Source organism: Argopecten irradians, chromosome 13 (assembly GCF_041381155.1).
Source record: "Argopecten irradians isolate NY chromosome 13, Ai_NY, whole genome shotgun sequence".
Lineage (NCBI taxonomy): Eukaryota > Metazoa > Mollusca > Bivalvia > Pectinida > Pectinidae > Argopecten > Argopecten irradians.
Window position 1 is genome coordinate 21,030,550 of NC_091146.1, and position 27,150 is coordinate 21,057,699.

The following is a 27,150-nucleotide window of genomic DNA, read 5'->3' on the forward strand; positions in this document are numbered from 1 at the left end:
TATTGTGGACCTGGTTTTGCCTTTACTTTACACCAGGTGACCTGATGAAGACTCAGTAAAGGCGAAACCGGTCGACAATAAAAGATGAACCAACGAGGTCTCCTTTACCTGTTGTGATTGTACCTACCTACCTTTATCTGTAAGGGGATATTTCATGTGCAGTAACCATTCTTTTTCAAAAGGATTATTTTGTTTTATTCCCTTGTAAAATGATTTGTTTTAGAATCCAATTGATTAGACAGAGATTTCCAACATTTTGTTGTAAGTGAGAAAAAAACATGACTTTGAAAATTAAGTTATCATCTTTCCCATTTTGCAGTATTTAGCTCCTTATCTTGAAGCTGTGTTTAGAAATTCAACATTTCTCTTAAAGACCCACTAGCTACCTTTCAGAAACAAAAAATTAAAGTTTCTTATAAACAATAATAACATGAGAAAATATATATAGCTGGCCTAAGATGAAGTTACAATGACAAACAAATGCAATATTTCCTGTGTATTAACAGTGAAGATTCATATAGCTTTTTCAATTAATTTTTTTAAACTAAATTGTTCAGGAGGTGATGATAAGTGTATAACTAATGAAAAGCTGATAACTTTTGCGACTCTACAAAATTATCAATCTCTTTTTATATTCCCATTTTAGGTAGTGGGCCTTAAAAGCTGTGTTTATAAATTCAACATTTCTATTAAAAGCTGTGTTTATAAATTCAACATTTCTATTGAAGCTGTGTTTAGAAATTCAACATTTGAAAGAAAACAATGAATCACTCTCAATAATTCTTTTATCTTTGATTTCCAGATGAATAAATACAGCCAAGTATTAACTCAACATGCAGTTGACCCTGAACTGGTCAAACAAATCTTCCGACAGGTAAATATTCATATTTTTTTTCAAATCAAATATATTAGCATTGAAGAAGTGGTTGAAGCATTCTGACAGTTGAACACATCATTTTATAAATTAAAAATGTCTGCACTCACAGAAGTGCTGTCAGTACATATAGGTTGCCTTGTTTCTGTTAACCAACTTTCTTTTACATAAAATTTACTTTTGAAAATTTTGCTATCAAGGTTTAGTTGAGAAAGTTGGTGGTTTTTTTTACACCAGCTAATATTTTCTCTATAAGCTGTTGCAAAATTGTTGAGTGGTTTTAACAGATGTCTTGATATACCAGTATTACCACAAGCCATCCACCTCTGGGTGGCGAGTTCGAATCCCATGTAGGCCAGTTGCCTAGTACTAATAGTTTGCCTTTTTCTCTCTATATAGCTTTACTACTTTATATGTGCGGGTGCCCTGAACAACCTGCTACTGAGGAAAGACATGTGTAACTGGTCAAAAGGCATGCAGATACGCTACAACCTCAGTCATCTGGAACAGTGGTTACGGGACAATAAACTCCACGAGGTCGGCGCCCAGGTTACCATGGAGCCGATCATCCAAGCGTCACAGCTCTTACAGGCCAGAAAGACGGTCGCCGACGTCGACAGCATCTGTGAAATGTGTTCCAAGCTCACAACAGCACAGGTAAATACCTTTAACAAAAATTTTGATAAAAATCATCTGGATATTTTGTTCAGGAATGTAGAAACTTGCTACTTTTGCTTGATATTTATTATTAAATTTCATATTTTAATTGCTTAGAGATGAAATTGTCCGAGCATATATTATTGCTGATTTACATCTTTTCTCATCTTGATTCAGAACAGCTGACTATTCTTAGGAATTAACTGCCAAATTGAATATGTTCTTGCTTAACTGATTTCTATAATCCTACATAATTAAATGATTGTATATTACCACATCTTTTGCAGTTTATTCAGGTCATTCCTTCTGATCTGTGAATCTAATTTCGCATAAAGGTGGGGCAACAGAAAGTGATGCAAATATAATTTCTGAAAAATATCTTTGTCAAATTTCACCTTTACAATTTTCAGTATAATGGTGTATGGAGAAGTCTTGTAAATGATAACAGCTTGCTATCACATTATTAAAATTTGTCCTTTTTTCAGATTGTGAAAATTCTAAATCTGTACACACCTGTTGATGAGTTTGAGGAGCGTGTACCGATTCCATTCATCCGTGAAATTCAGAAAAAACTGAAAAGTCGGCCACAAGATTCGGACAACACACTCCTGATGGACACAAAATTCTCTTATCCAGTCACATTCCCATTCAACCCATCAAGCATCGCCATGGAAACGGTCGAAGTTCCTCAATCCTTGCATCTCGGATTCCTTACTCGCGTGTGATTTTAGTCAATTTAGTCTCGTTAATTTAATTTATTGATCAAAGGTTTAGTACATGTTTCTGTGACATTGTGTAGTACACTGTAGATTAGATACAAAATAATTTGTTTGTGTTTTCATCGGCACCGCAGGACTTTCAATACAGACATTTCTGAACATTTGATTAATTTACTAATTTTTGAATGGATGGGTTGGTGGATTTGGGATTTGTTTTAACAAGACAGTATAACAATATCATGGGCACTTCACTTAAAAATATTCATAAATCAATAAAAATCATGAAATTTATTCATACTTATTTGTGTTTATGACAGGGAAACTGAATAATATTGATGTGATAATATCATTTCATTTCATTATAGAAAAAGATTGCATTTTGTCTCTGACTCTACGTTGTAAACCAATTTATTTTCATGGTGAATTAATTTTGTTTTTTTCAACAGGCCTGACAACTCTTACAACAATTTAATTACGAAATTTAGAGTGATATAGTTTTACTCTGCATGCGTTTGAAACATTTAAGAAGCCAGTAGTTATCATGACTTTTAACTGCATTTGAAAAAGACAAAAAAATTTCAGACATGGAAATTAATTGGTTTTAATAAAATGATCTTAGCCTAGGTTTATTAAGTTCAGAAGTCCTCAAACGATTATTAAAGGCAGATAAACACCCAAATTATTGATAAAATGAATTTGTTATATTTTATCAATCTATTCTGATGTATCTTTTATTATTTTAGAACTTGATTTTTGGTTTCCATATTAAAGATTGTTCCAAGTACAGATAACAGTGTAGAGATCTTTTTACCTATAAGGTGCTTGATGTAAATCCGTGTTCAGTTTTTACATTTTCCCACTTCCAGCTTTATTAGGGAAGCAAAACTGTAATTATTTCGGAAGCATATATTTAATAGAATTTGACATGGCAATGTATTGGTATGCAAGAAAATTGTATGTAATCCTGAAAAGTCTAGTATTATCTTTTAGTTTGTAGCTACAAAATAGAATTGTTTCCAGCAAAAGTATATATGTATATGTATAAGTATATGTTAATGCTTAAGCGATTCAAAATATATGAGCTCTCTTTCAAATATTTGCTTGAATATAGCTTAAAATATAAGACAGATCAGCAAGTTAGAGCTGATTGGTTCGTTCAAAGGTCATTTAAGGAAAAGGTTAAAGTTCAGAGGTCACAGAAATGTCAAGTGGTTACTTTACATTTACATTCCTGTTGTAGTACTGTATTTTGAATTGAAGAACATATTTAAATTTTAATGACTTATGAAGTCTAATTGTATTTGAAATATGTTTGGAATTATTCAAATTTCGATAGAATTAATCTGAGTATAAAATGAATCAGTGGGTTATGAAAGGTTGAAATTGATGTTTAAATGAAGAAATGAGCATTCAAAGAATTTTTACAAGTTAGGTTATTTGCATTAATACATGAATAATCTTTTATTTTGAGGGCAATTTATTCAAAATGATTGATTGATATTTGTCCTCTATGCTAATGGCAGTGTCAATCACCTGTGCTTTACTACGTATATCTAGAATGGAATCGTCTTATTTGGCGATGTTTTATTCCAATGTGCTGTTAATTTTGTGTTGACGATTTTCTAGACTTTGTACATTTGTTAAAGATGAACATTTTTCTGTTACGTTTGAAATCTGTACATGTACATGTATATATAGAAATGTTCTTTCAAATACAGACGAGGTATAAAAATACATGTAAAATCAATGATGATAAGTTGTTGATAATTATTAGAAAAGATCAGAAGAACAGGGCAATTTTTCTTTCAATTACGTCATTTCCTGTCAATAATTTTGACTCTAATGCTACTTACCAAGTTTATTCTCAAATTAACTCCCTTGAACAGTTCAGTGTGTAAACAAATTATTAAAAATATCTTGTGAGAACGTTTTTGTGGAACATCAAATTTAAGTATTACTGAAGATTTAACCTATTCAACACTGAAAGTTCATAATGGCCTATCCCAAGTCTTGAAGTAGAAGAGTCCAAAAGTGTTTTAGTGGTGAGTGAGTTAAAGGAACTTTATTTTAGGGAAAGGATATGCAAACATATAAATCTGTTTCCTGGAGTATATAACAGTTATCAAATAACACTATTAAAGACATTTCCTCAGCTACTGCATTGTATGTATGTGGCATTGATTTCATGGGTTGTGAAATTTTACTTCAATAAGCTCAATCTTGAAAGATATCAAAAAAGGATAAAAATCACCATATCTGTCATAATTAGTGTCACATGCCCTTGTGTTTGCCATTTATTGTTGAATATCGTTAAACAGAGTTTGATAGATAAAAGACCCACAGTTCAAGGTATTCTGTTGGTCCCAGTCAAACTCTATTCACTATTTTTGTAAGTTTTCTTAACTAGAATATTAAATTAGCTCTTATCAGCTAAAAGGTGAAGTTATATTTTGACGAAACATTGAATGCTTATATCTAACCACATAAAATTGTACGCATTGACTTCAAACAAAAATTGTGGAGGGGGAGAGAACTAAATATTTTGTCTCAAAAACACAATAAATTTTTTTATTCTTATTATGGCAAATATGGTAATCTGGTTTATCCTTCTTGCTATACATATATACACTTGTTTCGTCCAATCTGACACTTGTTATTTGTTAAAAATCTGTAATTATATTCCATGATGGTTTTAAACCATTACTTTGTTGAATATTTCCCTGTGATCAAGTTGTCTCAATTACCTCCCCTTATTCTCCATTGTTTGTTACCCAGCAGTGTTTTTGTACTTTTCTTTTGCTGTGCATTAAAAGAAAATCCTGCAAGAGAAATTAACTTGATCATCAAAGTGCTATCCTGAGATTTAAAATATTTTTTAAAAATTCAAGTAAAAATCATCCTCCTATAAAAATTACCTATTTACAGGCAATTTGACGTTAACTCATACTCCCCTGCAGACACATTTGAACTCTTCTAAAACCATAGCTGGAACAGTTCATTATAAGATTTTAGGGTTGAATGAGTTAATTAGATCAACTATTTAATGTAGAATTAATTAGGTAGCTTGGAAAACATTTTCTGTGATATTAAGAAAATATGTTTAATTCTTTTAAATGATGAATTTCTGTTTGGTTGTAAGGCTCTCGTCATCAGAAACCATTAGATGTTCGGACTTCCATCCACTGATGAATGGAGTAAATAATGTGCGATCATCTATGGATTTCCGACAATGAATATCTTTCCAATTTGTGAAAGAAAATTAGAATGTTAAATTGATCGAATGCATAGAAATGAAAATTTTGCAATTATTTTTCGTTTTCATATGAATTTTACACTTAACTAGATGTAAGCAAATTTATGTATACATCACGATATACTTTTGATGATTAATATGGAATATATTTTTTCTATGTTTTTTTGATAGATTGCACTAAATCTTTATTGCTTCTGTGAATATTTTTTATGAGTGGGTGTAATTATTGCATTAGTTAAAGAGGACCAATCGTAATGATACTTAAAATATGTTGTCTTCCTGACAAAAATGGCATTATCAAAATACTAAAGTTAATTTCAGTGGTGATGTAAGACCAGTCTTCACTAACTACATAATCTAAAGACATTTCTAATCTAAAGACATGTCTAAATCTAAAGGATTGAAAATCAAGACATGTCTAAATCTAAAGACATGTCTAAATCTAAATGTCTAAATCTAAAGACATGTCTAAATCTAAAGACGTGTCTAAATCTAAAGACATGTCTAAATCTAAAGGCTTTTAAATCAAGACATGTCTATAAATCTTAAGACGTGTCTAATCTAAAAGCATGTCTAAATCTAAAGATGTGTCTAAATCTTAAGACATGTCTTAATTGAAAGGCTTGCATATCAAGATTTATTCTATATCTAATAGAGTTATAAATCAAGACATTTCTAAATCTAAAGACATTCTGGATAAAGTGTTCTTCTTACAGGTAAGAAGGTTAATTTGGCATGTTATATATATATATTCCTGTTGGAAATATTTATAGCTTTCAAACCACTTCATATACATGTAGATTATACTAATCTACATGAATTGCCCTAAGACAAGTACAGTGGAATTCTATAAGATTATTAAGTAGAACTACATGTACATAATATATAAATACCTGGGTAATTTGATGTAAGTTCAGTGAAATATGCTGGCCAATATAGATAGGTTTTACTGGGAACAAAATTCTCAAAAAAATTGGTGCCAGGTATTCCATGCTGGATTGAACATTGCAATATAGTCTCATTGAAAGATTGACAGAAACTGTTTTAGAAATTACAAATAAAATATCTGCATTCATTATGACTTTTCCATTTAATATATATATTTTTTGTATTTAATTAATTTGTAATAAGTTTTATCTTTTAATTGTCATTAAATTGCATGTCTGTGTTTGAATGCTTGAATTTACTGCCAATTTGCTCTTGGTGAACCTATAATTCTTGTGTATCATTTAATTGTACAAAGATCAATATCTTGCAGAGTAATGATCTTAGTTAGGAACATGCCTCATCAGAAATGAAAAAATAAAATCCCACCAGATTTTTTTTTATATATATTATTACTTTTTCAATGTAGTGAAATATTTTAATTCACATTCGCACACTAAAACAAGCAAAAACATGTGTTTTACCGGTATTCATATTCATAAGTAAATAGTTCAGTAAGCTTAAGCTTTCGTTAAAAATATGCATATTGCATAGAATTGATAGAGTAATGTCGGATATTTAACTGTCTTATAGTGTCTAAAGAGAGATAATCAACTTTTGAAAAAATATATAATTGATAGTCTATATTCTTCTCAGTGAAGAAACATATTTGTCTCAAACATGTTGGATGTATTTGAAATGGGGAAAGTCTAAAAATCACAAAACAGAGATTGGGAGCAATCTCAAGATGACAAATGACAGAAATTCAGGACAGTCTCTAAATGAAAAATAAAATATCCTGTCTCTATATGTGAGCTGTAATGCATACTATGTTCATTGCATATGAAGAGGTGTTTCTTCTAAAATGGCTTACTAATTAGATTGTGGTCTAATTTAATAATTCTTCTTCTGTATATAGATTGCATTCTCGGATGCTTGTAATACCAATATACACAGCATGGTAAATGTCTAGGCCCCATTTGTTGATGTCTCTCTATTGTAGAGATCACTTGTTGAGTTTTCTCTTGTATCATTCCAATGTGATAGCTGGAATTATTAAATATGTGATCAGACAGACAAGTGTTTTGTTGTCTTTATTACCTCCCTTGATGGAACAGCAACTTTTAATTACCTCCCCTGACCGAATGGCAACTGTGTATTAACTGCCATAAAGGAACAGCAACCTTTTTATTACCTGATGGTCAAGCAAGTACATATACACAGTTATTGGTCTTAGTCCTATTATATTACCTCCCCTGATGGAACAGCAACTATTTATTACCTTCCCTGTTGGAACGGAGACTATTTATTACCTCCCCTGATGGAACAGCAACTATTTATTACATTCCCTGTTGGAATGGAAACTATTTATTACCTCCCCTGATGGAACAGCACCTATTTATTACATTCTCTGTTGGAACGGAGACTATTTATTACCTCCCCTGATGGAACAGCAACTATTTATTACATTCCCTGTTGGAACGGAAACTATTTATTACCTCCCCTGATGGAACAGCAACTATTTATTACGTTCCCTGTTGGAACGGAAACTATTTATTACCTCCCCTGATGGAACAGAAACTATTTATTACCTCCCCTGATGGAATGGAGACTATTTATTACCTCCCCTGATGGAACGGCAACTATTTATTAAACTATTTATTACCTCCCCTGATGGAACAGAAACTATTTATTACCTCCCCTGATGGAACGGCAACTATTTATTACCTCCTCTGATGCAACGAAAATTATTACCTCCCCTGATGGAACGGAAATTCTTAATTACCTCCCCTGATGGAATGGAAACAAACGATTTATTACTTCCTCTGATGGAACGGAAACTATTTATAACCTCCCCTGATTGAACAGAAACTATTTATTACCTCCGCTGATGGTACAGCAATAATTATCTCCCCTGATGGAACGGTAACTATTTATTATCTCCCATGATGGAACAACAATTTATTACCTACCCTGATAGAATGGCAAAGCTGTTTTCGTTAATGGTTGGAGTGTGTAAAAGAAAGTAATTCAAGTATAAATTCCGACAGATTTTGATACAGGTCTATGTGGGCTTTGTCATAACTAGTCTGAAAATTGTATAAAATCATCATATCCGTCATTAACAAACGACTAGAACCGACCAGTCAAACTAGGTAAACAGAAATGCCCAAAACGGTCCAACTTTGTATTACCGCTACCTGATGTAACAGTAAAGAAGAGTTTAATGTATTTCATATCTACAAACATAACCTCTGGTTTCTAACACAATAATGGTCGTGTATATTATAAGATGAGTTTATGGATATTTTCTTTTCGCGGTTTGGAACTTAAGAAGTATTTTGAGCAGAAATTTTGTGGTTGGCCTATGGGACAGTGATTACATACCAACCCAACAAATTTGTTTCAACAGCATCAACCAAAACAAACTAAATTTTAAGTACTGAACTGAAAAAGCATTGATGTAACAAAATTTTAGTTCAAAGAAGGCAAATATGTCATTAGTAACATTTTAGGGTGTGTATTTTCTTGCAAGTCCCATGTCATTATCAAGTTGGGTTATTTATCTTCCAAGTATTCATTTAATTAATTTTGGATAAATTGTTGAGATTGCAGACAACTATTCCTCCTCATATCAAAAGATGAATCTAAAAATTATGAGAAGATTTTAAGAAAATGCTAGAAAATTTCTTTTAGATTTGAACTTTGAACCTATCTTGAATTCAACAGTTTCAACAAATATTTACAGTCAGTGTCATGTGACCTTTTCTCTAATGTTTGAATATAATTGTCTGAATAACAAAATAAAGAAAAAAAATTGTAGTTATGATTATTTGATAATTGATCTTGAGGACAAAGCCATGGAGACAGCTAATAACAATCTGCAGTAAAATGACAACAAGGGAAACATTAAGACTCCATTAAGAAGAAAGTATGATCTGACACATGGATATCCCTTGATGGCATTTTTACAAAGTTCATGGCTTATGCTGCAAATGTTGTTTACAGACCTCATTTATAAGGAACTATGTGCAATGCATATAATATACAAGTATTTTTTTCCGATGAACTATGTGGCAAAAGGCAATTAATTAGATAATTTTCAAGAGAAGAAATGAAATGACAAAAACTAAGGGTCAAATGTTCATTTAAAGAATTGGTTACTGCATCAAAATCAAAACTGAATTGTTTTGAATTATGTTTATTCAAAAATACTTTAATACAAACATGAAATAACATCACAATACATTATTTTTTCTAGTTCTCTTCTGTGATACACACAATGTATTCAGGCATATTATTAAGTAAAGAGCAGTTCTTGATACTTTGCTGCAATATTGAAGAAAAGTCATATCAAAGTTAGATTCAGTATGATACTGTCTCTATATAATGCATAAAATGGACACTGAGAATTCTTAACAGCATATTAAAACAACCATTCTCAAAATCAGTGTGTTATTTGTATACATTGACATGTACATTGGACCCTCGATAATCTGGAAACCTTCGTTCCCAGCCTAAACCGCCCAGATTACAAATTTTCTGGACTGCCGAATTTCGTGTACCCTAGTCAATTTTGAAATTGTCATGTACAAGTTACTCTCCTTGACCTTGTAAATCAATGATCGGTTTTTATGTTTATGTACTAAAATAAATACTTTTTTTGTTATGTTTTAAAGGTTTTTTTCCCATTTAATTATGTTAAGAATATGAAATTAACGTACATGTAATCACACATTATTGGCAACTTGTTGTTAATGTCACATTACTTACAACTGTTTGTACATATATTGGTAACAAGATCAGAAACAGTTGTAAAAACATTTGATAGAGGCATCAACTAAATGGAACAACTAATGGGCTATGTCACCAGAAGCGTTAAACTTTGTGTCATTTTTGTGAACACACTGCACAAAGTCAACAAGTAAACTGTTTAATATGTTTCTGTTGTAGCAAATAAATGAATGTCATTCCATATACAATGTACTTATATGGCCGTGTCACAGATGTGAAACATTGAAATATACATTGTAGTAATGATAACTCAGGCGTGATGATGGGTAAATAAATTATCAGTTTATATTATAAATGTAGGATATTTCTATATATATCTAAATGCAAAGTTACTCGACACTCGCTAATTGTCATCACTTGATGTTTTGCAACATTACAGTCAATGGGACAGAATTGTAGTTCTGATAATGACCGTCTGTCAGAACATATATAGTGTGTTTCATTCAAGCCAAGAAAATTATTTTTGTTTGTATGAATTTTACAACAAAACAGAAAGACTAACATGTGAGTCAGTCTGTGAAGTTAAAAGTTTAAACACCTTCTATCTCTCCACAGATTAATAACAATCGGCAGTATGTCAAATGGTGACAACTCTTTCCAAAGTTGCAAATATACTGGATTTACTTTTTTGTATTTTTGTGTTTTAATTGGCATTACGAAACAATGCGAATGAGAAGCGCCAACCCATATGCTTGTTGTCCAGAGCTACATGTATGCTGTCGCAGCTAGTTTAATATATGCCTGGTAGTCATCCTTAGAATCATTTCACTGCTTCCAAAGTAATCCTGATAATCTCCAGTCTTCAACAATTATGAATCTGCTTCAGATGACTAGCCAATGAGTCCTGTAATTATAAAATTTAACATATATATCAATATTCTTAATTTGTTATAAAAAAGTTACATAAATCATATAACAATGACAAAAGGAAGAAACTGGACTCATGTACACAAGTACTTTGAGTTAAAGATGCTCCACAGCCGACAGAGTATAAATGATATTCATCATTTGAACAATAATTAGTGTTTAATCGTGTATGCATAAGTCTAATTAACACAAAAAATAATATAAAATAATTAATTTTGCCTTTGGGTCAAGCGCAATCAGTACTTTATTCCATATAGGATATAGTGCTACAGAATTTTTTCGGGATGCAATTAATTATTTTATTTATATTTTTAACTTGAAGTGAAATTGGAGCTCAAACTTTTCAACGGCGGTAATGGTGTAAAGTAAGTAACTTTTGTAACTGAAGAAAAATACTAAATTGTCTGCTGCCATTTTTGATAGTGAAAAAATACCATTTGTCAGCGGTGAAGCATCTTTAATATATTAGCATCATAATTAATTTGTCTCCTATACCTGATACACATTGATAAAATACAATGTTTTTTACTGTTAGCAAAACTTACTTTAAACCAAATACTGTAATATTGAGCAAGTGTAAATTTACCATGTATTACAGTGCACAGGTTATTGTTTATTTTGGTAAGTGTTATTATAAATTCTCTGAATCCATGAAGTTATATATGTAGTGACTGTTTAATCGATGTTTTAAGTTCATACCGCCAATTTCGAAATCCCAGATATTAATTGTCTTAAATAAATCTAGCATTACAATTCTTCTATTTATCTAAAGAAATTCTGTATTCACATGTGTATTACACACATATGTACGTATTGTGTATGGATCTATATCATGCATTGTTTTGCCTACAAATAAACACATGCTTTGTGATGTTTATAGACATATTGACAATCTGGTAAATTGACTCTATGCATTAATATTAAATTTGATGTCATCGCATTAGAAAATAATACCAAAAATGAATCTTGTCAACTGCTAATTATATAACAACAAACTACTTCAAATTTAAAGTGATATTCAATTTTGTTGCGTTGTAATAAAATAAAACGTCGATTATATGGATGTTAGCAGGAATTCACACATACTCATGATGTTGTAAGTTCACTTAATGTGCCGATGTCTGTCAAATAGTTCATATAATTATAATATACCGACCCATAGGCGTGATAGGCAAAGAAGCAAAACGAAATGAAACTTACGATTTTCACTGCTTCTGTCTCCAAATACGAAAAGAATTCCGAAGTTTACTAGCAAGGTGGCTTGCAACATGCAGTGTTCAAATATTCTTCGGTGTTTTTCTGATATGAGAATGTATTTATTACGCTCGATAATTAAATGGAAAATATCTCTTGACTTGCAAGTTTACATCACAGCCACAGGTCCGCTTTGCGTGATGACGTCTTTGTTTACATTCGGCCGTTTACACTATTGCTGAGTGTCACGATATTTCATTGTATCTGTATCCGTGTATTAAATATTCCCTCGTTAATGAAAGGATGCGTTAGTTGACAATCCGTGCGAAATGATAAGGAGCCAGCGTAACTCAGAATTTATCGTGTTTGTTAGCTTCTGCATAGATCACCCAGACGCTTGATGCGTACGTAGTTAACAAGCGTCTGTTTGAGTGAGACTTGGTTAAATTCAGTGGGCCATCGTAATGACATGATCACAATACGAACGTACCTGTTCTCCAAAATGACTATCAATATAATACATGTAAAAACAAACAACTTTTGTATCTTTCTTACGTCGGGATGAATTAAAAAATTGTCATTACATAATAGATTATGAATGTATACATCAAACTACAATTAGTTACTTACATACCAAAATCCTGACAATTCCTTTATTTAGTGTTACCCAAACCGGATGTTTACATATATATGCAAATGCGGGCGAGAATTAGGCCACCGATCGCTACCACTGATGCAAATTATCCTCACTATTTTTCAATTATAGACGTTCATGTTATAGTTTTTGTAGACATGTTTGAAACTATTCTATTTAATGAAATACCATAGAAGTTGTTTAACTGCACTATGGCAGCATATTTGTTCTAGGAAGAGGAAAAGAGAAAAAATCGCATGCAAATGAGAGGTCAATCGCATTTAAATTAGTGGGTCATCCGGGCCGTAGCAATACTGGAAAAGCAAGCTTTTTCAGTAAAAAAACTAAATTTTCTACACAGAATTTTTTCATGTTGTACCAACTATCGGCCTTTTTATAAATGTTGTGCTGGATGTTGGATAAGTATATGGATTCAAATTGAACAGAGTCTATTAATGATTAAAGTTGGATTGACCAAAAGCAAACTACATGTATTTTGCTTCTAAAATTTACTGTCAATATCTGCTTTGAAACTAGAGAGGGAAAAAAAATACTTTCTTACAGTATCAACACTTGCAGATTGACACAATGGTACTTTTCAGTACTATAACAAAAGATACATAACAGACTGACTGACAATCCATTCATACTTTTTTATTCAAAAATCACCAATTCATACAATTCTGATTCACACATTTTTTTTTCTTGCAAAATTCATACAGCTCCCTGATTTTCTCACAGTATGAAAACACAACTCCTTATTCTCAATACATTTCATAGAGGATTTGACTTAGTTCAGATGACCTTCATTACACTCTATCATTAAATACCTTTTCCTCTCTGTGGCTATATAAACTATGTCAAGACTTTTGCTTGATGCATAAGCATGTACATGTACATATCTCTATTAATTATTCACTTTGGGTGAAATGAGTAATATATATATGAAGAGGAATTTGGAATCTCTGCAAACTATTTTGCTTCTGAAATTTACTGTCAAGATTGTGAAGACAATAATTTGATTAGCCAATCCAAAAGGTCACCGAAACATGACCCCTATAGGGATGTTGTCAGATCCCCAATGAAAAGAAGTGAGAATACAGGTCTGCGTTTTAATCAGATTGACTTCCTCACAACCAGACTAACCACACGTCTCACAATCAAGCACTTCCCTGTATTACAATAACTGACAGTTTGTTTTGTTTGGTGTTTTTTTAGGAAAAATGCCCTTCGTGATTACTAGATATTAAATACCAAATGAAAGAAGACAAAAATTTGAAATACCAAAAATAAAATGTCAAAAATCTATTTAAGATATTTTTGGATATTTTTCAATATTAACCCTTAAAATCTGTGTAAATCTTTTCAGGAATTCCATCGCTGTTCTGATCGATACTTTGGAGTATTTTTTTCCACCAAATTTAGAAATCATTGGATATGTACTAAGTTATAAATGTCAGATCTACTTTTCATCATTCTTGCTGTACAAAAGGGTTTGCGATTGCCTCCATTCCTTCCGACGGACATATTAAAACCACCGACGTCCCTCGACAAACTACAAGTCCAAGATGGCGAGTATCCTCTGTCAGCTTAAAAGGGTCATCAGGATCTAAAAATAGAAACACAGAATTAGTATTTCAATTTCTGTTTTTCATATTCATTATTAAAACATATGTATTTTTTACATTTAGTCAATATTGCTTGAATAAACAATTTATACAATTCTTGGCAGGGTTGTCCTGTTGATACTAGGGGAACATAACTCTGTCAGCAACTAGGTAGAAAAAGACGACTCACATGTGTAGACAAATATGAGACATCATCAATATCTATGTGACACTAAATTGTCAATAATATATTGTCATCAATTTGGATGAAAAATAATCAAACATTCACTTACCACTTGCTTCTGGATTGCAAACTCACTTAATGTTGTAGTCAGTTTTATATTTCTTATAAAAACGTATTTGTTTAGAATTTAAAGATTTCTACTGCCTAAAATATACAAATTTTTGTCAAAGTAGTTCCATTATAAATACACTGTTCAGAACACAGTGTTTTTTCTGGGTATTTTGGGAAATTGCTGTTGGTGAAAATTGGGAAGTTTTGTGCGATAAAAGTATGAAATGAAAAAATTTAAGTGTTTATGAAAATTTTGGAAAAGGCAGAAATAAACAATTATCCTTCTCTAAGAATCAAGTATAAGAATGTATACTAAAATACGACGTTCAAACTTGGGATTTCTGGAATTTTTTTGTTTCGTCACACAAAATAGGCGTCAACTCACTGATTTGGGAAATTTAGACATAGATTTGGGAAAAAATAACAAGAAATACAATTGGGAATGGGGCCTTATTTCGGCCCCAAATATATAGGCAGGAAAAACACTGGAACAGTTTTAAATACCAAAATCAAACTTCATTTTCTGTTGCTTACATTTGAACTTATTGTTTTTTAATCTAAATAAGAATTTTGGTTGATCAAAGTTGAAAGTAACATCTAAGTTACAACCTTTACTTTAGACTTTACCAGATGGTATATATATATGTATATCTAAATATATTATTTAAACAGCTAAGATTCATGTAGGATTTCCTTTCCACTTGAATGTAACGTGATTTATGTAATGATTGTTTTTGTATTTTGGGAGGCTGCGGTATGTTTGTGTTGTGTCTCATTGTCTTTCAGGAGGCTGTACAATTGCAATTCAAGGGGGTACTTTTCTATTCTATTTCTATGCTATCTAATGTAATTCTGCCCAAATCAGGCAGCACTACAGGCAGGTTTAATGGCAAAAAGTACCAGGTACCATCTGATATTGAAACTTCTGCTGTTTCATTGTAACAGCGCCGTCAGAAAATCTTCCCAAGTTCATAATACTATCTCACTGAAGCCAACTAACAGCACACCCCACCACCAGCTCACATTATACTAGTAATGTCCTACCTCTGAGGTATTCTGTTGTGCCGTCCAGTACAAGGTTTAACAAAGGGTCATAACCTTTCAACACTCCACTGGCTGGAAAACATTAAAATAAATACAATATTAAAAAGGAAATATAATTACAAATAGTATTTTACTCACTGTATTTATCTACGGATATACAAGTGTATATGAAAAATTTTCATAGATGATAATAAAAGTTACTAGGCTATAACCATGAATTTGTTGTAAGCGTGTTCATGCATTTACTGTACTATATATATTCCCGATTCCTTTCCAACCTCATGAAAACTGCTTACCTTCTCGACCCCCACTGAACTTGACTCTGATTGGTTTATCAAGGTATTTAGACAGATCTAATATTGTTTCTTTCTTTTTCTTTTCTCTATCCTTATCTTTGTCACCTGCCTGAAACAAACAAAAATTTGTTTTTATTAAAAACAAAATTGGTCTTGCATGTTAAATATATAATGTATATCTAAGTTTTCATTTATCATTGAGGCAATTCAGACAATAATTAGAAGTTGAGTGTAATTAACTCATTTTTGTCATGATTTACTTGTGGTCTTAAATCTCTGATGTAAGTTTTCTTTTTACTTGTGATATAAGAGATTATAAGTGTGTAACGTGCCAAGGCCAGGGCCCAAACCAACAGAGCAGTCACCCATCCAAGAGTGGGCTGTGCTCACTGTTTCTGTACTATGATACACAGTACTAACATTCATCCACACAGTCACAAAAGATATATATGCCTATATCCATGTATCTTCACAAGTGTTCAAACCCCAACCTGGCTGCTACATTTTCTCCTCTCCTGTTACAAAATTGGCAAGTTTGCCAAATCAATCCTTGTTTACAGCATTGGGAGAACGCTTCGCAGGGGATATGTGAACTTTGGAGTTATTAAATAACTGTGTCTTTAGGGGTGTAGTGGAATTCGGACTGAGCCAATCATCAGTAATCAAGCAGCTCAATCGGTTGAGCATTCAACTAGTGTTTGGAGGTCCTGGGTTCCAACTCTGGTCTGGCAGTTACATCTTCTCCACTCCTTTTTAGCTCTGTGCATGAAGTTAGTAGATTAAGAGCTGTCATTGGTATATCTCACCAAATTCACAGGTTGGTCACAACCCCACATGATCGAGTAACACTTCTACAGTTGAGTTACAGTTCAAATTTGAGTAATAACAACGAATCTACAACTACAGAATGATGCCTCTTGAAAGAGTTAAGTGTTGTCTCCCCTTCCTACTCATATTAAGGACAAAGGAAAACTGGATGGTGAGCCAATTTAACAGACTTAGTATTCCCATGGAGAAATTATACCAAAATAAGTAAAAATTAATACAACATTCATCTTAAAATAATGAAAAAAAATATCATGCATGCTATATTTTCTTTTTCTGAAAAACACAACACTGATGCGAGATCAACATCCATTATTTTATTGGAATTATATAGCCAGATTCTATTAAATTGTCAAAAAGCAATATGGAATGCATGGTTGGAAATTTACGTAAATGGTGATGTCATGTGCAAAATAATTAAAACATGATGTAATCGTTATGTTGGTGACGGTGCTATACACAAATATTAAAATCTATGAGAGCCTTTTTTGATAAAATTATAAATATTTGAGCAATTTGATTTTAGATAATTCTGCATTTGGGTTACTTATTGATTACACAAATAGGCAACTGTAGAATTATTAACTTACTCAAATGCAGGACTGTTGCTCATATGTTGTTACTCAACCTGTTTACTTTATTGTAGAAGAACAGGGAAAATACACATGCCCTGACCAGGAATCGAACCCGGGTCTCTGGCGTGGAAATCTACGGCTCTACCGACTGAGCCAAAGAAGCATGCTCCGTCAGCTGAGTGACAGAGACCGTATTTAACACTATGTAAAAGTCACACCGACTCGCTCCTTTTACACTACTCCCCCTTTTCTTCTTGAGATTTCCTAAATCTCAACCTGAGACTCTTTAACCACCTTACATGGGTTATATAGTTGGGCGCCAATGTAGAAGAACAGGGAAAATACACATTCCTGTCGAGTGCCCCGACCAGGAATCGAACCCGGGTCTCCGGCGTGGAAATCTACGGCTCTACCGACTGAGCCAATTAAAAGAAGCATGCTCCGTCAGCTGAGTGACAGAGACCGTATTTAACACTACGTACAAGTCACACCAACCCGCTCCTTTTACATTATAACATAGTGTTATGGAATATAGATCATACCTTTCCATACAAATGTTTTCTTTATGTGGGAATAAAGTAACTGTATATATTGGCAAGCCAATTATTGAAGATTAAATGTCAAGCGTGTTTTATCATCTTCTAACATATATATATAATATTTGTTTGTCATCCGAATGTGATTTGACCGCTAGGTGAGCAATGTTGAGTTATTTGTTGATTCATCGGGCGCTCAAATATCTGCTGCATCAAAGATCGTCACAAAGTTTTTTTTTCTGTGAGTGTGTCACAACACTCATATTATCAATATACCATCACACAAAAATATCTTTGTTTTATATGAAGGATAAATAACATCTATTTGCCTGACAGAAACGTAAATGCTCTTGTTATCATCGTTATATTGAAGAAACATGACATTACCGGCTGTTGTTTTGGTAGTTGAGACATCTCGGTTTTAAAACGCACGCCTTTCGATACCGGAAGTTTCACTGAAGGGAGATCACTCTAATCATGGTACTGACTAAAATCAGAACCGGATTCCCACCACCAACACAATGTTCCGGATACAATATGAATGGTACTTGAATTTCGAAAAACATTGAAATATGAAATGTTAATTTTCCGTAAGCTTACCTTCAAAAAGGTGATTTAAAACATTTATTTGATAGAATCATCAACATTCGATAAATAGAATCTACATGACCTGAAGTTAAAATGCAAAAAATGAAGAAAGAAAAAAACAAATAAAAAAAGAACAAAAAAAGCTAAAACAAAAGACTATGTAAACGTATGTTAACAACATTAAGTTGTTGTTTTTCGGTGTACAATGAGTGGTGAACACTGTGCGGTGATATGAGACGACGGCGGGAAACACTTATATAAGACGATCGGCGTGATGGAAATACATTTATGTGAATGTATTTAATTCATATATTTACAAATGTTTATGATCGTATAAAATGTGTAGTATTAACGGTAAAAATTATAACTTTTGTGACTCTCAAAATCATCAAACTCGTTCTACATTGCATGGTTACCATTTAAAACCGACCGTTTCGGTAAAGATGCACTATATACATGTATTTTTACGAGATCTCGGCAGATGTGCCACTGTGCTTAGGGGTTTTTAGATATACTCCTAACTAGTTAAATACAGGAGAATAACTTCGATATGTTACAAAAGTTCAGTAATTTTCAAATGATAGTTTGAGTAGGATTTTGCTAAGAAAAAATAATGTTTTAAATTATATGTTATCAAAACAAAATGTACTTTCGGTTTTGAATGTCAGATATTCGGAAAAAAACAGGTAAAAATGGTCATTTTCATGCTTTCAAAAATCATATTAAATCACATTTATCAGGACATTTGTTCATATCAAGCCATGATATAATGTTTAAACTTTGTATCGCTACAAAAATATCATGTTTAAAAGAAAACACGTATAAAAAGATGCTCCACCGATGACAAATGGCAGTTTTTCGCTATCAAAAACAGGAACAGACGAAATAGTAAACTTTTTCAGTTACAAAAGTTACTTACTTTACGCCATTACCATCATTGACAAGTTAAAGCTTCTAATTTTACTTTAAGACAAAAATATTGAAAATAAATAATTACACCTCGAAAAAAATTCGTGTCACTATGTCCTATATGGGATGGAGTATATATTGCGCATGCACCAAAAGCAAAATGAATTATTTCATATTTTTTTTTTTTGATAAATACACATATACCGGGTGTCCCAAAAACATGTCCCGAGTTTGACGCTTTATAAAAAAGGTTTTGATAAACGGAGAAATTGATCCATATACCATTAGTAAGGTAGTGATCTATTCTGTACAACGATATATAACAACCTGGACAAATATCTTTTTGTTAATAATTACATTGAAAATCGAGAGAAAGTCACATTTCGCTAATTTTGCGATTTGTTCAGAAAGGCGGGAGGTGTCCGCCCTCCTTTCGATGATATGATGAATTCTGTCCCTGAAATTCTTCACCACCTCACAATTATGTAAATCTGCTTCCTGGAGATGGACAGCATACCTGGGTAACATATCATTTACTAAAGTAGGGGATTTTCCGGCCGCATTTTAGATTTTAATAACTTCAGTCTGAATCTTCCTGGTGGTAGAAAGGTCATCAAAATGTGACGTCATCGATGATGTCATCATTTCTATTATGATGTCATCACACAAAATGACAATGTAATCTGTACATTTTTACCCAATTAAGTTAAATTTGGATACTACTGCTTTCCAAGTGATTTTGAATTCTCAAAAAAAAGTAAAGTATTGCAAAATTTTATTACCCGTCAAAGTCGGGACATGTTTTTTGGGACACCCTGTATGTATAATTGTGACGGCGACTGACAAAATAGGCCCAGATGCGGCGATAATTACGTCGGAATGAATGACGTTATAAAATTTCGCACATTTTTCTCAAATGTTTATATGACTATGATAATTTCGTATAAATCATGATTGATTCATATATTGCAAACATTTCATGATCAACAATGTGGTCGTTGCTGATAATTTGCAAATTAATTAATGTCATTTAGTTATAATAACTGTAAATTGTATATTTGGCTTTAGGCTGGCTTTCACTTAGGGTGATCTAGCAGGCTAATTGGACATTTAAAAGTGGTGAAGAATGAGTGAACAGAGCTATCTAGATCTAATGTTAATGATTCTTAATTAACGTTTAAAGTTTAGTCTACAAGTTTGACAGTAAAGTTTTCTTATCAAGATATCATTCTTTTAACCGTAACTTTGGGGATAAGAGAATTAGTTATAGATTATATAGGTTATAGATTATATAATCATGAACTCACCACAGTGCCCTAAGACCATTTTAGATGTTTAAGAGCTCTAAATAATAATATAAAAAAAACGATAAAAATCATACTCTTCATATATAGTACCATGTAGAGTATGATTTTTATCGTTTTTTTATAATCTATAACTAATTCTCAGATCCCTCTAGGCCGCGGTGGCGGAGTGGATATAGCGTTCTACCACTAGCCCTCTACGTCTTGGTCGCGAATCACACGTGGGGCACTTGCAAAATACTGGCCGTAGGTCGGTGTTTTTTCTGCGGATACTCCGGTTTTCAACCACCTAAACCTGCTACGTCATTAAATTACCCTGGTTGTTTATAAGAAATAAAACAAAAAATAAACCATACATTTACAATATTTGACATGATATATACTAGTTTATCATACATGTACAATTATGAATTCAAAATACAATTAAGCCTCTAAACAGTTTTCATTTATGTAGAAACAAGCAGTATTTTCTAATGTTCCAATCATTATAAAAGTTTGTGAAATAAGCTACCCCCTTATTAAATGCACAGATCTTCGGTTTCCGTGAAATTTTAAATACGAACATAGTGGTATCATTGGCGAACTATAAATATATCTACACACGAAAACATTTCAAAGTTTCAAACCACGAAAATAGAGTACACACGGATTCGTTTGTTACACACAGCACGCGGTGTGTCACCCCGTCAAATCGTAGAACTAGATTGTTACATGTACGTGTCACAGATCAATTGATGCAGTTACATGTAGCACAGAACTTTGCTAATTTCACAGCGCTACAGCTAGTGTATTGGGGAAATAGCTCTAATGTAGTCTGTGAAAAAGGATAATCCAAAGATGATATTTTCTATATACTGATTTATTACAGTCGGTGCAGAGCGGAGAAATATCCAACTCTACACTTCCAAACCTAGGCCTAAAGTGAATATACAAGTAATACAAAATGATAATATACAAAATATCCAGGAACAAACGTGTAAACAGCACTTAGTCTAAACGTGATATACAATAGTCGTTAATTAACTGACGCAAGAGTTACCGGTATTGAGAACTGCTAAAAAGGATTAGCTAAAAAAAAAAAAAAAAAAAAAAAAAAAACACAGGTGAATAAGTTAAAGCAATATATCACATTAAAGAAACGGCTATTATATTCAAAATGAAGCTTTGTATTTTACTTCTAGAATTATAATATTAAGTATGTTAGAGTAGATTAAAACAAATAAATAACATCAAAAATGTCCGAATAGGAAACTGTCATAAACCGCGTGACACTAACAGCTAAACTTTGTAAATAAATTACAAGTATTAAAGACCAGTCCAAAGCATAGTCATATGTACACATGTTATTATATAACATCATTGGCAGGCTTGTGACATGACGTCGATGATCATGACGTGATGATTTGACGTCACTAATTTTGTCATTAAAGAATGTACATGTTGCCTCATTTAAAGTCGCATATCTCTGAAATGCTTCATCCTACGACTTTAATATTTTATAAACGTGATCTACACACCATAAAGTAAATAAAAATGTGAAAAAATGAAAATGTGATTATTCCTCACCTGGGCCCATTTTATCAGTCGCCGTCACACATATCTATAAACGACTAAAGACTAATAATTGTTAAATTGATGAATATCGATTATTCTCTGTCGGCGATGGATCATCTTTAAAAGGAGTTAGCCAAATGAAAATGTCTATAAACTGGAGATTCCGCTGCCTCTCCACAAAAACAAAGAAGGAGTTTCCAATATCTACGTATATGTTTCTGACTACATACATATGTAACTTAAGGATTGCTTTGGATAGCTAAAACAAACAAACAAATAAAAAGGGCCCATGGGCCTTAACGATCATCTGACTATTCGCACAATATAGCACTCAAAGAAATATAGTAATGGTAAACAATTAAGGCAATACAAAGAATTCATTTATCAAAAGAAGTTCAAGTTCAGATATATTTGATGAATTAGATCATGAAGATCCCTTTGTCCCCACCATGCTACAAGTCCAATATTCAGGTCAACGTCATTCACTTGAACAAACTTGGCAGCCCTTCATCCCAGCATGTTTCAGGCCCAATATCAGTACTCTGGGCTTTCTTGTTCTTTGTAACCCTATAGAGGTATGCAGGCTGGTAGCCTTGCTTAAGCCCAAATAATATTATTGGTGATAGATGATTGTAACCATAGACAGGCTAGTAGCCCTGCTTAAGTCCCCATGAATATCATTAATAGATATGATATTTGAATATTCCCGCTAGGTAAACAGGAAGTGGGGTACCTGTTGAACCTTGACAGAAGTTGTTATGTTAGCCGTGTATAATTGTGGATCACGAGGCTGAGTTAAATTATAGTGTATTTTATAAGAGTACAAGTATTAGTTATTTAATAACAACCATGTATATATTTATTAGGCTGTGTTTAATTTCATAGTGCATTATTGTGGTGTATATAATGTTGCTTATACCTAGTACTGATGTGTAGTATATTTAAAGGTCAGTAACGCGGGATTGTTTACTCATGTTTGCAGCCAGAGTTAGGTTGTTGTTTTAAGGCATGGCCAAACTAGGTGACCGAAATATCAGTAAAATTGTTACGGCACCTACTTAGTAGCGACTATGTGGGATGTTCTGGAAAGCATGACAGGACATCGCACGGTCTATGCACGTGTTAAACTAGGTGACCAATTTATTAGTTAATTGTTACCAAATAGGTATGGGTATGGTAGGGACTACGTGGAATGTTCTGGAAGGAATGACAGGACATCACGTGGTCCACACACCTGTTTAACTGCGCAGTATAGTTTGTGCAAAATGTGCATATTACAGGCGGTTCTGTCCAGCCTCAACCAAGTCCAGTCAGAAAATCAAAACATTTCTATTTTGTTAAGCCTGCATCAGGCGCCGGTAAGGCTGTATTCTGAATTAAAATTAGTAAATTTTGACAGTTTATGATGAGCTGGGTAACCTTTGGGGCAAGCATTGTCCCAACGGCACGTGTACCAGTCACGTACCCAATCATTATAAATAGAGGGCCGCAATAGGCCCCAGTCAGACTGAAACCAGACGGAGACGGAAACTAGACTGAAACTAAACTGAAATTAGACGGACATCAGACGGGAATAAGACTGAGACTGGGTACTTCCGCCTCACATACACCTACGTCACCGCCTCCTCTAGGGCCACACACACACGAGAGAGAGAGAAAGTGAGAACTCTTGTCTACACTTTGAATAAAAGACGTCAACAAGCTTCTATCCTACTCCTTGTCGTCATTTCGACCAACACAGCCATCCATAGGACGACAAGGTGGGGTTAAGGGCTATGTTATTTGGTGCTGCATGACCAGGCTCTTCAATATAAAGAAGAAAAGAAAGAACCTGAAGACGAAGAAACAGACGGCTAAAGGTAAGCGAAATTTCCCTACTTTGATTAGTACCTCTAGTAGCTGACCATTTTTAATGTTGTTTAGGTATTTAGTGGTATAGTTTGGTTAGTTAGAAACCAGGTACTGTCAGTATACATATTTTTGGCAATATTTAAAAAAAAAAAAAATTGTCTCTCAATTTAGATGTAGACATGGCCCAATTAACTGAGCGTATGACAGGTCTAACACAGACAGAACAAAATAAAAATATGCCCACAGATCAGAATATTGCTCAGGACGATAGTGAGGTAGTGTTCAGAATCATGGCACAACATTTTAAGAACTTCTCTGCAGCTATGACAGCGCAGGGAGTTTTCCAGGTCGTTAGGTCCTTTGAGGGTGACCCCACTAAATTCAAGACCTGGATAAAAGAAATAGAAAAATACGCGAAATTAGTAGGGCTAGATGACAAGGAAATCCCTAAAATAGCGTATCAAACAAGTGTAGGTTCAGTAGGGGATTTTATCAAACGATATTTAGACGATTTAGAGGGAGATCTGTCTTGGGAGGACCTTAAGAAACTCCTCAAGCAAAGATTCGCTGACATAACAGATTCGCATCAAGCTATGGCCTTATTACGTAAAACGATACAGAAACAGGACGAAAGCGTCCAGATATACGTTGAACGACTCCTGCAAGTAGCAGAAGACGCGTATCCTGATGCCCAGGAATGTGAAAAGGGCATTGTTCAAAGACAATTAGTTAACGCCTTTTGTGATGGGTTGCATTTCGACTATGTTAAGATGAAGGTTATGCGCGAGGACCCAGACACATTAGAGAGGGCGGTACATATAGCTATGCGCGAACAGAACCTTAGGAAAAGGTTCAATCTAAGACTAGACATGAATAATGACAATGACATGGTCTTAAGGCCAAGACAGGAACATGTATATGACCCTCAGGTAGCCCCTACGCGAGACACATACTTTAACCTTAGACATAACGAAACTAACACGAGGCGAGAAGTACCAATGGACATTGACCACACCAGACAGAGACAGTGTTATAAATGTAAACAAAACAATATCATTAGACATAGACCACGCCCAGTACAAGACAGAAATAGTTTTAGGGAAACACAGAGGCAGTCACCCCTTAATAGAGCCCCTAGAAATAGGTATTCAGACAATAGCAGATATCATAACCAAACTCAAAACAGGTCGTATAGTACAGGTAACAGAGTGCAAACTCAGAACCCCCCACAAGTGCAGTCATTAGGTCGAAATAAACAAAGATCACAATTCAGATGTTTTCAATGTAATGAAGAAGGTCACATAAGAAAGAACTGTCCCCAATTAAATAGAAAAGGTAGGCCGTTAAACTAAAGACCTCGCTTCATAAGGAAACCGATGGGGCGAGGTTGAAAAGAAATAAGAAGCATGTGTCTAAGAAAATAGAAATATCAGGTAACCCAAGTACAACTGTGATAAAAATAGGTAAACAAAACTTAAGAGCTCTCTTAGACACAGGTGCTGAGGTTTCCATAATCAGCAATAGGATTTTTAAGATGTTACCGAATAAACCACGACTAAGAAAAGAAAGCATGACTCTCCAATCAGTCAGCAGTACACCGCTCAAGGTAGTGGGTTCAGCAGACATTTCATTTCAAATAAGACATTTGACCTTAAGACATAAATTTTATGTTGCTGATGGCATGAACAGAAACTGTATCCTTGGTTTAGATTTTCTTAAACAAAATGGCGTTAGAATGTATTTTGACCTTGCATGTATGCGTATAGGTAAGACCTATGTTCAATTAGAGGAAGACATACATATTGCCTCAATAATAAGAACCACCCGCAAGACATTGTTAAGACCGCAAACGGCAACGGTATGTCAGGTAAGACTCCCAAGAACTTTTAAGATACCAGGATCAAAGCTCTTAGAGATATCAGCAAATGACACTTGTATATATGATGAACCTGGTTTGACCTTACAAAACGGTGTAACAAAGGTCACGAACCCTCGCAAGATACCTATCTTGATACTTAACCAAACAAACAGGACGATTAACCTAAAACGAGGAAGTGTAGTAGGCAAAGCACAGGCCTTAGAAGACAAAGACATTTCAAGTATAACTGCGACAAAAGACGATGACAAAGACGAAGAAAACTTTAAGGAGGTAGATGTACCAGACGAGTACAGTGCTGAGACACTAAAGATATTAAGAAGAAACAAGGATCTATTCGCCAAAAAGGATTCTCAGCTTGGACATACAAAAACAGTTAAGATGCATATAGAAACAGGAGATCACAAACCAATTAAGAACCGACCTTACAGGACACCCCTGAAGAAACGTCAAGTAGTGGACGAAGCCATTGACGAGATGTTAAAGGCAAAGGTCATAGATAGGTCTAGAAGTCCCTGGAGTTTTGGCTTAGTGGTAGTTGATAAGAAAGATGGAAGTAAGAGAATGTGTGTAGATTTTAGGAGTTTAAATAAGATTGTTACCCCGATGTCAGTACCTCTTCCTTTGATAGATGACATTTTGACCCTCCTAGGACACTCAAGATATTTCACTACATTAGATTTGAAAAGTGGATATTGAAGTAGAACTCGACGAGGAAAGTAAACAAAAGACAGCTTTTGCCTGTCACAAAGGACTATTCCAGTTCAACAGAATGCCTTTCGGACTAAGTAACGCCCCTGCTGTCTTCCAAGAATTGATGAATATTGTCTTACAAGGATGTGAACAATTCGCCACAGCTTACCTTGATGATGTCATAATTTACAGTAGGACAGCCGAAGAACACCTGAAACACTTACAGATAGTCTTCAACAAATTAAGACAACATGGACTCAAACTAAAGCTTAAGAAATGC

The 27,150-nt window shown here is 33.6% G+C and overlaps 2 protein-coding genes across 3 annotated transcripts in view; one reads left to right on the top strand and one right to left on the bottom strand.

Annotated features, from left to right (window-relative positions):
• Nucleotides 1–7,500, top strand: part of LOC138305689 (unconventional myosin-Va-like) — a 110,499-nt gene extending 102,999 nt beyond the window's left edge. The window contains 3 exon segments of the mRNA XM_069245979.1: nt 803–874; nt 1,274–1,531; nt 2,017–7,500. Of these exon segments, the coding sequence (XP_069102080.1) occupies nt 803–874; nt 1,274–1,531; nt 2,017–2,256 (570 nt within the window). The 3' untranslated portion in view covers nt 2,257–7,500.
• Nucleotides 7,501–9,613: 2,113 nt separating this feature from the next.
• Nucleotides 9,614–18,594, bottom strand: LOC138306776 (U6 snRNA-associated Sm-like protein LSm7). Of its 2 annotated transcripts, XR_011205914.1 has the most exons (5): nt 18,483–18,594; nt 16,160–16,268; nt 15,864–15,935; nt 12,290–14,526; nt 9,614–11,066 (listed from the first exon to the last, which is right to left on the bottom strand). XR_011205914.1 is itself a non-coding variant. In XM_069247253.1 (4 exons), exons 1-4 carry the CDS (start codon nt 18,507–18,509, stop codon nt 14,390–14,392), a joined length of 345 nt encoding a protein of 114 aa, XP_069103354.1. In that variant the 5' UTR covers nt 18,510–18,594; the 3' UTR covers nt 9,614–14,389. The 2 variants fall into 2 exon arrangements, 1 of the variants encoding a protein (XP_069103354.1); XM_069247253.1 differs by having other exon boundaries at nt 9,614–14,526.
• Nucleotides 18,595–27,150: the final 8,556 nt, after the last annotated feature.

Bases quoted from the DNA above. Each gene is read 5' to 3' on its own strand.
- LOC138306776 (XM_069247253.1), bottom strand. From the start codon at position 18,509: ATGTCTCAACTACCAAAACAACAGCCG. The intron at 16,269-18,482 runs GTAATGTCATGT...TGTTTGTTTCAG, and splicing joins AACTACCAAAACAACAGCCG to GCAGGTGACAAAGATAAGGA. The intron at 14,527-15,863 runs GTAGGACATTAC...TTCTATTTTTAG, and splicing joins CACAACAGAATACCTCAGAG to ATCCTGATGACCCTTTTAAG.